Source organism: Anser brachyrhynchus (assembly GCF_964034855.1).
Source record: "Anser brachyrhynchus genome assembly, chromosome: 19".
Taxonomy (NCBI): domain Eukaryota; kingdom Metazoa; phylum Chordata; class Aves; order Anseriformes; family Anatidae; genus Anser; species Anser brachyrhynchus.
Genome location: NC_137712.1, coordinates 831172 through 844679, shown reverse-complemented (window position 1 = coordinate 844679; position 13508 = coordinate 831172). Strand labels below are relative to the sequence as shown.

General features: G+C 46.8%; 1 protein-coding gene across 9 annotated transcripts in view; it reads left to right on the top strand.

Moving 5' to 3' along the window:
• The window catches only part of MVB12B (multivesicular body subunit 12B), a 66671-nt gene that overhangs the window by 30777 nt on the left and 22386 nt on the right, over positions 1-13508 (top strand). For all 9 annotated transcript variants that reach the window (XM_080562521.1, XM_080562520.1, XM_080562522.1 and 6 more), the window contains one exon: positions 2034-2131. In XM_080562521.1, coding sequence (XP_080418647.1) covers positions 2034-2131 — 98 coding nt within the window. The remainder of the gene's footprint in view (positions 1-2033; positions 2132-13508) is intronic.

Here is a 13508-nt window from a genome sequence, read left to right as displayed (position 1 = left end):
AAATGTGTGTAATGCCTACAGGCAGTGGTCTCCTGTTTTAAAGTGTGTTCATGACAAACCTGCCTGTGCTGGCCAAGAGAGTCTCATATGGATTGTGTTTTAAACAGAAAACTGTTAGCCAAATTTGAAAATATTTTCACACCATCTTTTTTTTTGTTGTTGTTAGAAATAGCTCCAGGAAGCACAAGCAAATTCAAACTGATGTTTGCTTTTTCTTATTTTATCCATGCTGTTCGCCATCAGCTGCATCAAGATCTAAAAATATGTAGCTCTTCACAAAATGTGTCCTGTTTTTAAAGGCAGATAATTTCCAGATGATCTGCTCGATAGATAAAACCTGCTAGCTAAGAAAATGGATCTGGTACTACGCTAGAGAATACAGAGGGCTCTTTGTTGCCCATCACAAATACCGTAGCTGCAAAAAAGGCTGCCTTGTTTTCTGGCAAAAGGGCATGCCAAGCATCTCGCCATATTCGGGTGGCTTTGCCTTTTGTGAAGCGGTAGCTGTTGCCTTTGTTTTCATGGTAGAGTAAGTCCCTCTGTGGAGAGGGAGCATCTTCATTATGTATGGCAATGGGGTCCAGAAGATTAACGATAACGTTTTACAGGAATTCAAGTAGACTTGAGGTCAGTTTTAGAAAAAATACAAATTTGAATTAGAAGGGGGAAGCTGGGATCTCTCATCAAAGCATGAGAATCTGTGGGCTGCCAGTAGCAACGTGAGCAAGAAGCCGTTCCTTGGGGAGACCTCCAGGGGAGCTCCGCGCGGCTGCCCTGCCCGGGGGGGCAGAGCTGTGTCCTCTGCCCCGTGGGGTGGGTTGGGCAGCAGAAAAATGTGTCGTGTCCTTCCAAATCCGAGTGCTCAGGTGTCTGGGCGGTTCTGCTGGGTTGTGTCCTGCCAGCGCAACGAGTTTTGGTGAGCAGCGTGGGGCTGGTGTTCGCTGCTTGCGCCGTGTCCCGAGGGTGGCCGGGTCCCGTCCTCCTCAGGGCTGGGGGGGCTGGTGCCAAGGCTCCAGGCTTCAGCAGCGAGGGGTGCGACCACCTTTCTGGCCCCAAGAGCCGGGCTTGCTGTCACCTCCATCTCTCCAATACCGCGTTGTTTCTGGGAAGGTTGTCCGTCTCTTCTTCAAGCCTCTGTCCAGGCTCACTGTGTGCTGCGTTTTCCTTTTAATGACCTCTGAGCCACTGAAAATAGTTTCACCTTCACTTCTATGAGTTCCTGGTTTTTTCCTATTTATAGCTAGCACAAGGAGGATTTAACGGAAGATGTAAAACATGTCTCTGCTGCAGGAAGGGCTGTGCAGAAAGCTGTTGGTAGGCAGGGCACACTTGCTGCTCCACTTAGGGAGAGGCAAGGGGTGACGTTTGGCTTTCCTCTCCTCTGTGGCCAGTGGAGGAAAGCTCAATTTGTGCATCCTCCTCTGCATCGGAGAGCAGGGTAGCGTGCAGCATGCCTTGGTTAAGTCTGGAGCAGACCACAGCCGTTGAGATTTTAAAGGTTTTATTTATGAATGTACTTAGTTTTTGATACAGATCAATCCAAAGCACTCACTAATCGTGTCCTCTGCCTTGAAGGAACCACAGCCAAGTCCCACCGGGTGCGCTTCAGGTGCCTTTTGCTCGCGGGGGGAGACTTGTGCTCGCCAGCCACCATGCGGGTGTTTCGAGGCTGTGTCCTGCTCTGGAGCCCACCTTGCAGGCAGATGCTGCTGCTCCGTAGTGTTTTGGTTGTTGGCTCAGTTTGATGTTCAGTGGGGCGGAGGGGGCTTGCGCCAGGGTAGAGGCCCTGTCCTGCTCACAGCTGGACTGAGGAGCAGATGCAAGCAGCTGAACGGCACTGAGCTGCGATGGTGGAATCACCACCTCTGTCCCCTCACTGTTATTTGGGATCCACTCCATCTCTTAGAAACGTTAAAACTGATGTTTGCGGCTTAACTTGAGCACAACTGTAAGGCAAGAATGAGCTGATAGTAGTAGTAGTGTCTTTTGGTCTGTAGAAACCTCATCTTGATTTCCCCGTTTCTCTTCTCCAGGCACATCTCGCTAACTCTTCCTGCTAGCTTTCGAGGCAAAAGTCACAGCACTCGCCTGGACCTGGAGCACCAGCACTCAAATTTGTATGCTATATCAGGTAAGCTGGCGCACACAATGGTTTCTCTGCACCTCTAATCAGAAGTGTAACCAGGTAAAGCGGCCCTGTTTGCATAAATAGCCAGACGTGTGGTATCTGTGAAATATGCTTCAAGCTTTTCTGTCAGTGCCATTTAATTGTCAAGAGCATGAGGGGCGCAGAGGGACTCCAGAAAATGCACGGGCACGAGTATTACTGGCAGCAAACATTACTCCTCACAGGGGAGACTGCCGACCTCAGGGAGGGATGCTGCTGCTCATGGGGGCTCTAGGTGAGAGATCTGGTGGAAAGCAACACTGGCACAAACTGCTCCTCATCTTTTTCGTGATCTTCACAGGTGGGTTGTAAAAGATGACACCTCTGCATATTTAACAGGAGGCTTCATCTAGCACTGCAAGGATGAGTTATCATACATGCAGTTCTTTGCTACACTCAACATACCCTAACATTGCTGTTTTTAACAGGTAGATTTGAAATTTGATGTTAGGATGTGGGGGATTCTACTTCACTTTTAGAAACGAGGTGCTTGAATGTGCACACCCGTTCTCTCTAGCTGTGACTTTCTCTATGTTAGCCAGTCCTGGCCAGCATGCAAATGCTGGAACTAATGCGTTTCCAGATGCCAGTGTGGGGAGGAAAAAAAAATAAAAAAATAAAACTGCTAGTGAATATTTTTTCTATTTTTAATTTTCACTTAGTCTGTAGGGAAGATGTATGTTTAATAGAGTGGTGAGGCTCAAGCCCATGCCTGTGCCCATGCGGGTACAGGTGCTCTGTTACTGTGCTTCAGGGCCACGTGGTGGGTTCATTTTGGAACTGGGGACCCTGCTGAGCTGTCCCTGACAGCTCTGTTCTTCTGTGGAGGTCTTGCTTTTGAGTGTTTGACTTCTTGGAAGATGAGTGCGCTGAAAAGGAACACAGCGTGTTTCTCAGGGCCCAGGATGAACACGTGCCTGGGAGCGAGAGGCAGGGATGCTTTACAGAATTGCACCTCTTGGAGTCTGTCGCTGCTGGTGATGCAGAGGGCTGTCCGGAAGCTGTTACAAAGCACTGCAGGACTTTTGTTTCTGCAAACTAAAGGCAAATGCTACGTGCAGCTCTGGCACAACAATGCATTTCACCTGCGTGTTCTCTTATGGGATTATCTCATTCTGTACTTCAGATAAGTAGTGCTGGAGTGCAACATATTTTCCTTAAAATTACTATTTTGAGTAATCTTACAGCTGCACAAGTACTGTGATAGCCATAGTAGAAACACACTTCGCTGCAGTTTTCTCTTTGTTACGACATTTTTGCAAGAGGAAAAAAAATACTAGCTTTAACACTGGCTCTGCAAAAGCTAATGAAGGTAAAATCCCTTCATTTGGCTGAAGCAGATTTTCAGGATGGTTTGGAAACCCACGAAAAGCAGCAGTGGGTTGTACAATAGGTACTTGCTTGTGCATAATCAGAGAAGAGAAGATGGCAAAAAAGTGCCATTCACAGGTCCTTTCTATTAATAGTGAGTGACACTTCTAACATGGGAACATGGCATTAATTCATGTACCATAATCAAAGGGTTATTTAAAAGGTAATCTCTGACTGAAACTGCAGCTTCAGGTTCCTAAATAGATGGAATATAACAATGGCATAATTCTTGTCAGTACTCGTTTTTCTTGTTACTTTCCTGCCCTAATAGATTTAGAAATGTAAGGGAAAGCATGTTCTTGTGTTCACATGAGACCATCCTACACAGAGGATGGGAAAGCTGTTGCTTCTCTCCTAATAAAGCATCAAACGCACTAACAGTGGCAGCAGTTCTACATGAGTGTTACCGGGGATGATCCTGCTTCTGGGACTTCCCATGGACTGCCTCTGCTTGTAGCATAACCAGCCTGGAAAGATGACCTATTTTGCAAAGATCCTGAATGTTTTACCAGGTAATTACAGGCAAAGTACAAAACACACGTGAACAACTGAGCATAGTGTTAGTCCTCCGCGTTTATAGAAGCACATTTCAAAATATATAACTGTACACCCCCCAACGGCACAGGTTCTCCTCCAGGCACATTGTTAGACAGGTTGTGCATACGCGTGCTGTAATGGCTATTGCAGCTGTGAGACGTTTCTGAAGAAAGGCTCTTGTCATATGAAACATCCTGTGCCTTGGCAGGGATCTTCATGCATAACTCCTGACCACTGCAGCCTTTTCAGCAGCTGTGATTAGGTGCTGTGACAATTCCCTTTGCGTGCTTAAACGTTACCAAGGTAGGATAACCCCAAGACGCACAGTGGAAACCATTCAGAAGTTTCCTGTTATGTCGGTGTAGTTTGCAGCCAGTCCCTTTTATCTCTGCTGCGATGTTAGTGTCTCGCTGCAGTGCCATGGCAACGGGAAACTTATTAATGCTTCTGCACTGCCGCCCCAACTGCTCTGCCGGGTTGGGGTTTGCCGCTCTGGGGGCGGTGGGTACGCAGGGAGCGTGGGTTTGCTCCCGTGGGCGGCAGGGAGCCCCGTGGGCTGCGGTGCTGGGCGGCCACCGGGACAGGCGAGGTGACCACGGGCCGGCAGCTCAGGGACGCGGCTCCGGTTCCGCTGCTGCAGAGCAGGCGCTGCCGGCGCGTGGACATGCTGCTGGCTCCCTCTCTTGGCTCTCAGCATAATGGAAGGTTCCTGGTACTGGCACAGGGAAACAAAAGCCATTACAAACAGTCTCCTGCTTTCTAGTTCTGGTGTCGCCTCAGTCTGCATTCTTGTGGTGCGAGCAGGATGGGGTGCTGAGGAAGAGAGAGGTAGAAAGGAGGGTGACGTGAGGAGTTGCACTGTGGTCTCAGACACCTAAGACTTTCTCAGTAGTCGTGAAAATGAAGGCTCTCAGCGGCTTTCAGCCTGTTTGTGGTAGGTGAGGTGAGTTCTGGCTGTCGAGCCTACCTGGTTCTACCAAAATACGTTTTTGGAAGAAATTGCCGTGTCCCCACTGGAACTGTCCTGTTACTTCTCCATGTATGCAATGTAATTATTACTGCAAACCTGGAAGAAATGGTTCTGAAAGTAGTAGTTAGAGTCTTTAACCAGCTCCTTGTCGTTTCCAGTCTTGGCAATTAAACATTGTGCGACCAGAAAGTTAGGGAGTCTCCTGTTTGCACAACAAACTAATTAATCAGCCTTTGACAAGCTGCGTATAGGAAACTATTGCCCTGCCCTCCCAGCACTGCAAAGGGAGCCTTCCCCGTGCTGCTGTATGTAGTGCTGCGCTGTGCCGCCGGCCACCTCCTCCACATTCAGCAGGCTCCCGTTCCCACACCGCGCCGTGCTTCCAAGGCCAAAACACAGAATTGCCTATAAGCTGATCTGCAAAAGGTCTCTGGGAGCATGGTGCTGAGGAGCTGACAGGTGCAATAAGCATGTTCAAATGGGCAGCTGCTGGAAGAAGAATGCCTTGCTCTAGACAGACCTGTCGACAGACATTGCTCAGTATTTCACAGCATAGTCTTTCTTCATGGCCTTCAGCTTAATTAAGATGTTGTCGTGACTACATACTGCCTTCATTTCAGACTTCAACATCCTCTGGCTGCATATTGCTTTGGCTTATCAGAGCCACAAGGACAGAGGGAGCCCTCTCAGGCAGCCGCAGTTGATAACGTGCAGGGAAAATTCCTGAATGAAGTGAAAAATTATTTATAATAATGGTACTCAAATAGAAGGGAAATAAGTCACTTTAAAGGTATATAAATTTTTATGATAGTGTATAAACAGCCACAGCTTGCCTTGTCTCCCATCTATCCCTGCAGAGAATGAGGGCAACATCTAGCATAAAGAAAAATATAATAAGAAAACAAAGAAATGAATGGGAAGAGCTGGAGGATTGATCACTCAGTGTATTTGTATATCCTGATGTAAAAGGTGCTGCTGACAGGTGGCCAGGTTTCTTCTGTATAAAACCATGTGTGTGCTGTCAGGGCGGTGTGAGCAGCCTTGTTTCGATTGATGAATTGCCTGCTTTCTTGATTAAACCTTCCGTCACTTAAGAAACAAAAAGCCTGTGTTTGGATGGCAGAGTGGGACATGTCAAAAAAATCTGTCTGCTTTACCTTTGTGCAGATGTTGGGCACAGACTGTAACATGTATTATTAAAATGAATGTGGCATTTACTGTGCATTATTTCTTTCCTGGGAGAAAGGACCTGTAAATTATATGCTAATAATAAGCTTTAACCCTTTTAGAAACCAAAAGATTTAGAAGTGCAAATATTCTCACAGGCAACACTAACTGGATGGGCTTTAATACCACTGACTCTCTGAAGTGAATAAACAGTGTGTTTCAGGCCAAGATGCTGACGCCCCGTGGGAATCTTGCTTCCAGTAAGTTTTCTGCTGTGTAAGTGTCAATGGGTAAACCTTCAGAATTACAGGATTTTCTGTTGGAAGCCTTCAAATTCTGACTACAGGCAAAAGCTGTCTCCCTGCTGGAGGACAAGGCCAGCAGAGGAGAGGTTACACGGCCAGCCAGGCACGACCCGCGTGGCAGCAAGGCAGTGCTCTGCCTCAGGAGCTCTCAGAGCTTCCCCGCAGCCGCATCAGCTCCAGCATTTGATTTAACTTTCAGAATTGCTTTAACCTGCCAGTCAGACATAATGCAACCAACTTGCCATTTCAAGAAAAGGATTAGAGATGGAAGAAAGTCTTAACATTCCTTGCAGCGCATGTGGCAGGATTTTGCGTTAGAACCTAGTGGCTAAGCTTGCAAAATGAGATTTTTACTTTCTCAGCTGTGAATCCCAAGGAATTACAGGATGGTCCAAGCAGTGTGCTTCCTTGTTGTGCAGCTTTTGCCTGCTAATATCAGGTGGGCAAAGCCATCACTGGCTTTGGTGTGTGACCCTGCATACCACTGGGCGGGGCTGTCATTTTTTGGTCCTGAAATCTTACTGTAGCCAGCTTCTAAGTCACACTGCAGATAAACACGTTTGCTGGTATTCTTGTAAAACACAAACTTGTATTGACTGCCTTATGTTCAAAATTTGTGTAACTTCTGAAACTTGATGCCCTTGGGCTGTTAAGACAGAAATTGCAGTGCATGAAGTGCATCAGATACTTCTGAATGGCCCAGTCAGAATGCGTGCAGAAAATAGTTAGAGCCTCTTTGTATCAGTCTTGTATAGGAAACAAACCTGTGAACTTCTAGATACTGCTTCAGCTTCCATCTCAAAGGCAGAAACCTAGCTTCTGGCATAGAATTCTGTACCTCCAGGGTTACTTGTGTGAAGTAGCTTCCCAGAGAAGCTAGGCTCGGCGTGAGGGATGGGGGACGCTGCCTGCTGCAGGGTGGCACTGGGTGACCTGCTCTTGGCAGCTCACTCTGCGGGAAGGATGCTTCCTTGGGAGCTCTTGGAGGTGGCGCCTCCTGCACACCTCCAGCTTTGTTTGCTTTGGGATCGTGTACCTTTCTTACTGCTCCCCTTCCTCCTCAAAGTGCTTTCTTATTTACCTCTTTATGACACTGCGGACAGGTCAGAACAAGCTTTGTGAAATTAATATTTTTTTCTTTTTTCTTTTTTTTTTTTTAAATGAAGACAGAGCCCCTGTGCCACCCAGGTGGCTTTCACCCACCCCAGCACAGGCGCACGTGTCCCACGTGGCCCATCGGGGGGGCGCGGGCTGCGCAGACGGACGTGATCCGATCGGGCAGCTGGGCTCTTTTGGTGCCGTTTGGGCGCTGCTGGTGCCGTTCCCTGGTGGGCGCGGGTTGGGGCGGGTGCGGTGGCAGCAGCAGCCTTGGCGGAGCGTGGCGCCTGGGCCGCAGCTGGCGGCGGGAGCGCTTGCAAAAGAAGGCTCAGGTCGCAGCTCAGTCTGCTGGCCCGCTGAGGCGAATCTGCACGGCACGAAGCGACTCCAAAGCAGGGGGCATGTGCCGGGGGGACGGTCGGGCTGGCCGGAGGGGCAGGGGGTGCACCCCGCGATGCAGGGCCCCGGGGGCCCTGCGGGCCGCGAGCGCCGGCTGCTGCGGGCTGCGTCGCGCTGAGCCGCCGGTGAGTCGCGGCCAGGAGGCGGCAGGTACGCGGCTCCTCTAGAAAGTTCGGGAGGATTTGGTAAATGGGGTTTCTTCCAGTGTCGGTTTGTAATCCGGGAATGGAAACTGCTGTTAGGGATCTGGGAAAACATCGAAGTCAATGGGTTCCTGGGGGGGGGAGGGAGTTGCTTTCCTGTAGCGGATAATGCAGACCTTGGCAAGGAGACTCGTAACTTTTTGTGGGTAGCTTTTTCTTTTTTTTTTTTTTTTGAAGGATTTATTTTACACACTGCTCTTATGGTAGCAGTTTGCTTCCAGATTCTCTGTCCTTTCTGGAGCTTGTCGGATTATTCAGCACGGCCTTGAGTCTTGATGCTCTGGTGCTCTGGAATGCACCGGAAGGAAGGTGCCGGGGGGCCGGGGGGGGCCGGGGGTGGCTCGGCGCTCTGCTTTCTGGCAGCTCGGATTTTCCAGTGCTCTGCGACTGACTCAAGGGTGCCTTGTCGCACGTGCCACATTAGGAAAAACAAATAAATAAAACCCACTTGTCTTTCTAGATTAAGAAATGGAAGAAAAATGAAAGATTTCGTTACATTTCAGTGCCCATATGTCAACTTCTTTCTTGTTGCAAAATGTCAGGTTATCTATGCTACAACTGCCACTTACTTCTCTTCAATGTACATTTTCTTTTAGAAGATACTGTATCTTTTATCTGTATGTAATGAGGACAGACGTTTTAATCAGAGGTTAGTCATTTATTTTTGCAAACTATTGTTTTGCTTCATCATTTTTGCAGATAATTAAATGGTTCACTTGGCACAGTGTGTCTGCTTTATTAAAACAGGTAATTTTGAAAAAAAGAAAGATGCTATTTTTTGGATCACTGCACAAGAATTGCTTTTATCTTCATCTTCCTGCATAGTTTCTGGTGGTTTTGCAATACCCTCCTATCTTCACGTATTTTAGTACATTCCTCTCTCTAAAGGGGGAGGCCCTGTGCTATATCCTACTGTTGATCGAGATTTCCACATGTATGTTCTTTGCACTTCTTGAGAATAAAAGCAGAATAAATTTATTTTTGTGACAACGAATTTTAATCAGGATGGTCCAAACAAAAAAACACCAGACAAGTTGTGACACAAGCTTTATTCTGCATCGAAACCTCTACTGGGCTGAGATTAAAGTCATCCTGTTTTTCTGCCCTATTGAAATTTCCAGTCTTTGGACTTAGAGACCTGGATAATCTTCAAAATATAAGAGGTTCTATTAATAACCAGCAGTGCAGGGAGACTGAAGGCTCATGTAAGATGCTGCAGCTGCGTATTTCAGAAAGGGAAATGTAAGTGTTACTTAATACTGTATTTAATGAGATTCAAAGGAGCGTATTTCCTACTAAATTCAGCTCATCTGTGCTATACAGATTTTTTTTGCATGCTTGCTGATGTAGCGTAACATCCCATGTTTTCAGTGCTACGCTCAGGTGGGCTCGGACCAGACGGTGAAAGATGAAGCCACGAGTTTTGCTGCCTGTATAGTTTTTTTGGGCATGTGATTTTTCTGATTAACCTGGTGTAGTCCAAAGTGAAATTCTGTCTTCACCATCCCATTTTTCCGTAGTTGTATGAAGGTTTTGGCTGCGGTGCCGCTCTTTGTCATGCGTTTAGTCTGTTAATCCCATGAAGCTGCATACTGGTGTGTAAAGTTTCATTTTTTTTTCACGCTGTAACGTGCCAGACTTGGTCTTTACTCGTTTTACTCAGACTGCATGTCCTCCAAGGGAAGTGCTTGTGGATTTCCACCTGGAGGGTTACCTGGTTCCTTGCCCCGCGCGTGCAGGCAGGCGTGTGGGCAGGGGCTCGCATGGTGCTCGCTGTGGGAGGACGCGGTGAGGATGGTGGTGCGGGTGTTGCTGGCAGGGTGCCGTCAGGGCAGTGCTGTCGACCTGCGCTTGCTTGGAGAGACGCTGGCGCGTGGCTGCTCCTGAGGACTTGCACCGGTTGCTTGTGGAGCACAACCTCCGAGGCGGGCTGCGCTGTATTTGTTTTGCTTTCCTGAGTGCCATAGTTTAATTTTTTTTAAATAGGAAGCCGCTATGTGGTTTGGATATTTAAACAGTTATTAACCGAATGACAATTAACAGATTGCATAGACAGATTTTCTTTTCAAAACCTCTGAAATTGAGTACAGTTTGCAAAACTATCACGGCATAGTAATGACAATGAATTTTGATTTCCCGGAACTGATATTAGACTCCTTATTAAACTATGTGCATCTGCTTTTAATTTACTCCAAATAATTGGAAAATGCAATGAAGCTTTCCAATTAAAGCACGGCTTTATGCTGTTTAATAATACCCCCATAATATTATAGCTTATGAAGTGACAGGTGAGTTGGTATATGAATAAAACATAAAGGCAGCAATAAGGGACAGAAAACCAGAGACAGTTGTTGGGGATTTTAAATGCTGGATGTAATTTGCATATATTAATCTCTTCTTTTCAGCCTTATCAGGCGTTCTTCAGTATTTGAAGTTAAAATAGCGTTGACAGGCGGGAGTACGCTTAGTTTTTTCAAGGATTTATTACTTGTATAATTTCTGATCTTTAATAAGCAGATATGACTGATCCTCATAGTTCTATAGAAATCGGTTAATTGTTCCAGATGGCGTGTACTGATTATGCAAAATTACTTTTCACACCATTTTTTTTTTCTGATGGAGTTTGGAGTAAAATTAAATTTTTTATAGCCTTCTTATCATGCTGTTTTACAGTGGTTTTTGCACAGAAGTTGAATTTAATCTACTATATTACATTGACCAGCAGAGTTATTCTAATGTAGTATTTTGTGATTTGACAAAGAATAATAGAACACATTGCTCATTGTTCGTTACTGTGCTGCTAATAAAAAGGAGTTCTAGTGCAGAAAACCAGGCTGTTATTTATGAAGAATGCTTAATTTGCACAGTTAAAAATGCAAAATTGTTACAATGAGATGTTCTCTCTTTTGCATAGAAGATCTGGGCAGAACAAATGAAAATAGTCTTGTTGGTACAGATTTCATCTAATAAAGAAGGATTTTTTTAAAAATAGCTAGTGTGGTTAGACTGTTTTACTGGGAGAAGCAGTCACCCAGGCAGCATGCGCTGAATCCTATCAAGAGGTGTCACCGGTGTTTTCCCTGATCGTCGTGATCCGGATATCTCAATGGCATAATTTCGTAAGTGAATAGCATTCATGAAGGTTGCGGGGCTTCATTTATCTGACGAAACGCTGTTCATACACAACAAGCCACACGTGAAGCCCCCTCACTAACCAGGCTACTGTGGTTCGGGTTGGTGTGAACCCGGCCTTCAGACGAGGTTCCCAGGCCCGCATGCCCGCGGGGCGCTCGGGCTGGGCCCCGCCTGGCCTGGCACCAGCGCCGGGCTCCACCGAATTTCCTCGTTGCCCCCCAGCGTTTGTCGTCCCCTCCCGCAGCCCTGCGTGGAGCGCTGGTCTCTGGCGGCACTGGCACCGTTTCTTCCCGCTGAGAGTCACGCCCGGTCGCTTGGTTTTCCTTCCTTCGGCCAGCCCTGGGGTGGTAGTGCCCCTGCCCACAGACGGCTTCGCTGCCAGCGCCCTTCGCGGCTCCCGGCCGTGGGTGCCCTGCGGTCAGGGACGCAGCGTGAGCACGTCCCCGTCCCGGGGGCTGGGCTTTGTCCCGAGGTCTCTGCTGCTGCACGTAGACGCTTGTGGAGAGAGGGGCTGAAGGTATGGTCCAGGGCTGCTGAGTCTGAGACGTCTTATTAATCTTTGAAAAGCAAAACAGCAAATGTTTAAAAAATGACCCTGTGGTTAATGGAATTAAAATCTCCAATTAAATTAGAAAAGTGGGGATACAGTAAATGGACTTTGGTAAAGAGTGCTTATTTTTAACTCAGTAGAAAAAAGACAAGTAATTAACTCAGCCATTAGAAAGCTCAAAATTCCTCCCGTCTCCTGTGCAACGAGAAAATTGTTTTGTGTATACTTTTATATATGTAGGAATAATATATAGGGAAACGACTAATGGCATAAATCAGAAATGATTAGAAAATATTTGTTCTAATGAAGTAATAATTTGGTAGTAATGCTTTTCATCAGTGTAGCTTAAGGCTACATTAAGTGGACAGACTTTATATGGATTCTCTAATTTTAATCTCCAAAATGCTATCTAATGTCTCATTAAGACTTGCATATAATGTATCTTAAGTACAGTCATTAAATATAGTTTAGGGAGATTTATGTTCAGATATTGCTTAAAGATGTTTTAATAGGCCCATTTACTCTGATGATATTAATGAGCTCTTAACACATATTAAGCTTCTAAAATTGGTAGTATTCCTCTCACAGTGAGCAAAACAACTTAGGAATTGTAAATGAATTGGGTGCTCCAATAAGGCTCTTCAGTCGAGTCTGCAGACACCCTCTTGAATCCGTTTCACTCTAAGTATCAGGCTGTGCGCCTGCTGCCTTCCTGCAGCATGCCTTGCACGGGCTTTGCAAGGTCATCCAGACCTTCTGACCAGCGGTTATCTCCTGGGCATGCAAGGGTTAGTGGTGATCATGGGCGCTCCTAGAAGCGTGTATACCCTAGAGCTGATGTAAACGTGTAAAACGTTACACAAATCTCGTTGCATATTTCCTAAAATAAATAGATATTTTAAGGAAAAAGACAGCACGGCCCTAATTTTCATAAATTCTTTGCTTTTGATCATTTCAAGTTAGCATGCAACAACTGTAATTATGTATAATAAGAAATGTTCGTTCCCATATTTTCACTTGAGTTCCAACTCTGAAAGTTATTGCAAACAAGATGCTCCAGTTTCATCACTCAGCTCTTAAAAAATCCTTCTGAGTTCAGAGACTTTTATAATTACTAAATTGGTTTGTTAGAAGGAGATAATAGCAAATTTCTTCTTTTCATAATTGGACATTTCTTCCCTGTAGGCTAATGTATGCGCAGCACTTGCATACACAATAAGCTGTGCTTTTGAAAAGCCATAACTAGCTAATAAGTGCTGTGGTGTCATCAGAGAGTAATGGTTTGCTGATTAGCATAATTAATGACAAATGGTGGTGTGGAGCTGGTGGATTGGTTTAGCAGATGATGAATGCATCGCAGCCCAAGTTGAATCCTGCCAAGAAGGCCTTGCTGGCTGTCAGCCGTCTGTTCCCGCGCAGGTAGACCTCATCAGTCACCGCCAGGCGTGCCAGTTCGCCTTCGCCGCCGTCCGGGGCTGGGGGGCTCGGCACGGCGCTGCGGGCACCCCTCCGCCCGGGCTGGCCCCGGCCCCGCGCCCGCTGAGCGCCGCTGGGGACCTGCCGGGCGCTGCCGGGGGCTGCTGCGCCTGCGCGGGGCCCGCTGGTG